This window comes from Solanum tuberosum, unplaced genomic scaffold, assembly GCF_000226075.1.
Source record: "Solanum tuberosum cultivar DM 1-3 516 R44 unplaced genomic scaffold, SolTub_3.0 scf00183, whole genome shotgun sequence".
Lineage (NCBI taxonomy): Eukaryota > Viridiplantae > Streptophyta > Magnoliopsida > Solanales > Solanaceae > Solanum > Solanum tuberosum.
In genome coordinates this window covers 455,433-460,037 of record NW_006239110.1, presented here as the reverse complement: position 1 = coordinate 460,037, position 4,605 = coordinate 455,433, and the positions used below count along the sequence as shown (strand labels likewise).

Here is a 4,605-nt window from a genome sequence, read left to right as displayed (position 1 = left end):
TAAGGCTTGGGCAATCCTCCTCCCTTTGAGCTAGCTTTTGGGGTGTGAGTTAGGCCTAAGACCTAATTTAACATGGTTAGTAATCCTGAAAGGTATAGACGGCTTGTTGGAAAGTTGAATTATCTCACAGTGACTAGACCTGACATCTCTTTTCCTGTGAGTGTTGTAAGTCAGTTTATGACTTCCCCTTGTGATAGTCATTGGGAAGCAGTTGTTCGTATTCTGCGATATATAAAGTCAGCTCCCGGTAAAGGACTACTCTTTGAGGATCAAGGCCATGAGCATATCATTGGATATACAGACGCTGATTGGGCAGGATCACCCTCTGACAGACGTTCGACATCCGGATATTGTGTTTTAGTAGGAGGTAATTTGGTGTCGTGGAAGAGTAAGAAACAGAATGTGGTTGCTCGATCTAGTGCAGAATCAGAATATCGAGCAATGGCGACAGCAACTTGTGAGCTAGTTTGGATCAAACAGTTGCTGGGAGAACTAAAATTTGGCAAAATTGATCAGATGGAACTTGTGTGTGATAATCAAGCGGCTCTTCATATCGCATCAAATCCAGTGTTTCATGAAAGGACTAAGCACATTGAGATTGACTGTCACTTTGTCAGAGAAAAGATACTCTCGGGAGATATTGTTACAAAATTTGTGAAGTCAAATGATCAGCTTGCAGATATCTTCACCAAGTCCCTCACATGTCCTCGTATTAATTACATCTGTAACAAGCTAGGTACATATGATTTGTATGCACCAGCTTGAGGGGGAGTGTTAGAATAGAAATAAGTATTTCCTACTTAGAATAGGAATATGAATAGGAATAGGAATAGGAATAAGAATAGGAATCCTAGTTGGAAAAGGATTCCAATGTAGTGTCTATAAATAGGGTCTCAATGTAACTATTTAGAAATACAATTCAATAATATTCTTTTCCTATATTTCTCACAGATATAAAGGAAAGTGTGTCATAAAAATTATGACAAGAGTATTACTTATGTGGAATTTTATCTAGAATTATTTTTGTTTTTGCAGCCAATCAAACAACCCCTTTGTAAATATCAAGCTGGAAGGAAATTTGATCTAGATAATGGTACATCGTCTAAAGATTAAAAAAAAAAAAGACATGTAGCATCTTAACTTTATCACTTTGTACAACCAATTCCAAGACACTAAAAGAATGAAGTATTTGAACATTTCTTCAATACTTCATACCATCCTCTATTAGCAGGTCAATTGAACTTAGAAGCAACAACCAAAACTTCAGTTGATTTTCTCTTTTTTTCCTACAAGGTATGGCAGGCCCATGGGAGAAAGGGGGGAGAGACAATTTTTTGATAAATAAATATAAATATTATATTTATAAATATATATATATGAGACAAGTATGATGCCAATACAGTTACTAAACTTGTGGTTAAAAATATCAGAGTTATTCTGGTTTATTTTCAATTAACATAGACACCATTATCACCCCTACATCATTGATGCTTATCATAATTAATCTTGGACTAAACCTATATATAAGTTTTTTTTCTCCCATTGCGCCTTTTTTCATTAAAACTCACGCTTAATTTGCAGATGTGGCTTAAATCCCCAACGGATCTTAGAGTTTGTTTGTGCTTTGCTTTTAATAACATTGTCTCTTACCACTAGACCAAAGCTCTGAGCTTGCCAATGGACCACTACCATACCATTCTTGCATGAATTGAAGCGCACCTATCTTACCCACTAAACTAGCTAAAAGCTATCACTTCAGGTAGAGGGTTGCACAAATTGCCTACTTTAATGTCATCTTTGCCTTTAAATACTATCATTCATGTATTGCTAATACACTTCCAACTCTATATTTTATCCCACATAATGTAACATGTGTTCAGATATAACTAGTTCAGGCATTAGATACACTGAGTTTAATACAACCAACAAAATATTGCATTAGCTATATGAAGTTTAATACCGTCAAACAAACACTACATTCGTTATTCTAGAATAACCAAATAATGAATTACTTATGCGGAATATTATCTAGAATTATTTTTGTTTTTGTGGCCAATTAAACAATCCCTTTGTAAATACAAGTTGGAAGGAAATTTGATCTCAGTAATGGTACATTATCTAAAGATAATAAAAAGACATCTAGCATCTCAATTTAATCACTTTGTACGACTAATTCCAAGACACTAAAAGAATGAAGTACTTGAACCTTTCTTCACTACTTCATACCATCCTCTATTAGCCAGGTTAATTGAACTTAGAAGAAATGACCAAAAATTCAGTGGATTTTTCTCTTTTTCCCCTGAGGTAGGTGGTATGCCCCATGGGGGAAAGGGGGAAGAGGCACTTTTCAGATATATATACTAGACAAGTATGATGTCCATACAATTACTAAATTTGTGGTTGATAATATCAGAGTTACTCTTGTTTATTTCCAATCAACCTAGACATCAATATCACCCCCAAAATTTGAGGTTCTCAAGCTTTAAGAACAAAATGGGAACTGTTAAAGACTATCAATGATTACCTCAATTAAACAGATTATATGTATTTTGAATTTTGATGATAAGAATATTCGTTCAATGACAGGAAAATGTTAACTGAGGTTGCAAGCTAATTGTGTTATTATCAATTATTCAAGGAACTCAGACAAACATTTGGCAATAACCTGTCATCAAAAAACACAATGACCTACGCTAGGTAGAAAAACTCTTAAAAGTTTAACTTCAGTAGCACCTAAAAACTTGACTGAGAAATCATCATGCACTCACACAACAGTTCCACGCTACAAATATACCAAATAAAAAAATTACAATAAAGAAGTACCTCCCCCGATTTTCTTTCTATACAACAAAAGGAGGAAATTGACTCCAACTAGCTGGTAAGGTTTTAGTATTGGCTTAAAATCCGAATCTTCTTCTCCACATGCCAGGTCTATATCATCCTTGAAAGAAAAAGGTTTCAATGAGAGACAAAAATACAGCATTTTACAATAGTTAAACGCAAAACTAGAAGTGTTATGCACTAGTTCAAATATCATACCTGAGTGACAATTCTTAGTGACGAAGCCTCCTCCACTTCAACAAAGGAATCACATTTTGCAGCTGCAGTACCAAAAAGCTCTCTCTTAAGCTCCATAGATATTTTCCCACACTTTTGCAATGCCTTTCCTACAACATCCTCCTCCTTTTCACTCTCCTGGTTGTCGGAAAGCTCAAACTCCTCCTCCTCCTCCTCTTCATTTGAGTTAAATCCTTCCTCTTCATCATCCACCACAAATCTTCGGCGGGCACGGCAGTTGGTCTGGTTGATAGTGGATTCAATTTCAGCATCATCGTCCTCCAAATTCTCAGAGGCATTTCCAAGTCCGATTTCTTCGGAGGAACTATCTAAAACTTGGATGAAATTGGAGGATTTTGAGGTATTTTGATTGGTGCTGTTGGAGTATGCGAAGGACTCGATAGGAGGAGGTGGAGCAGAAGGCTTGTGTTTGAGGACGCGAGAAGGATTGAAGGAATTGTCTTCCGGCCATTCATCGTCGGAAATCTCGTAATAGTCGCGCTTCATGGCAACAAAAACCCTAGAGGCTGGAGTTGGAACTTGGAGGAGGGAATTTTGAAAATTCACTCATCAAAACTTAATTGAATTTTAGGGGAATGAAATCGATTGCTCTTTTCCACTTCCCCACGCATACTTCTGACACTCTATTTCACCAACGAAAAGGTGAAAATTATTTACGAAACCTCCCCTCTTCTTTCAATAAAATATACACATTTTCTCCTAACAGCTTAGTAATTACACTGAAACACATTTGTTTAGCACATTATAATCATAAGATTACTGTTTGAAAAGTCATCAGGTAATTGAAATTGGTGTAATTACTATATAGTAATTATCAGCCGAGTAATTACACATAATTACGCTGACCTGTTTGTTTGTCACAATGTAATTACAAGTGTATTGTTTGATTGCACAAGTTGTAATCATAATTCATAAGGTTATATTAATTATTTTTTTTAAAATAATTATTTAAAATTGAAATTTTATATTAGACAAATAATGATCTTTATAAATGATAAATTGTTGTAAAATATAAGCAATATAGTACAAATAATATAGACAAGATATATATATATATATATATATATAGATGGGGAGCAGAATGTAGAGATCATCTTATTCAAATATCTTTTTGTCTCTCATTGTCTTTACAATTGTGAAAAATCCCTATTTATAGGTTGCGAAGTCACTCCAAAAGTCACCATATTAAGTGTCATGATAAATAGATACATTTTTATCCAAAAAGGTTCATAGAACCTAAGGAATATGAATAGTTGTTCATGTATTAACTCAATGGACAATCCACTCATTCAATGAATTTATAACACTCCCCTTGGATGTGCATTGATAATGTGTCTCGTTAAAATCTTACTAGGAAAAACCAGTGGGAAAAGCCTAGTGAAGGAAAAAGAGTACACATATCTCATAATACGCTTTGAGTGTTGCCTCATTAAAAACTTTACCAGGAAAACCCAATTGGGACAAAAGCAAGGTTAAGGAAAAGAGTACAACGTGTATTACACTCCCTCTGGTGAAAGCTTTACTTGA

The 4,605-nt window shown here is 34.9% G+C and overlaps 1 protein-coding gene across 1 annotated transcript in view; it reads right to left on the bottom strand.

Annotated features, from left to right (window-relative positions):
• LOC102600838 (protein CHROMATIN REMODELING 19) overlaps nucleotides 1-3,712 on the bottom strand; it is a 31,519-nt gene extending 27,807 nt beyond the window's left edge. Inside the window, exons 1-2 of the mRNA XM_006354908.2 lie at nucleotides 3,040-3,712; nucleotides 2,824-2,941 (exon numbers count right to left, since the gene is read on the bottom strand). Coding sequence (XP_006354970.1) covers nucleotides 2,824-2,941; nucleotides 3,040-3,564 — 643 coding nt within the window. The 5' untranslated portion in view covers nucleotides 3,565-3,712. The remainder of the gene's footprint in view (nucleotides 1-2,823; nucleotides 2,942-3,039) is intronic.
• Between the last annotated feature and the right edge of the window lie 893 nt (nucleotides 3,713-4,605).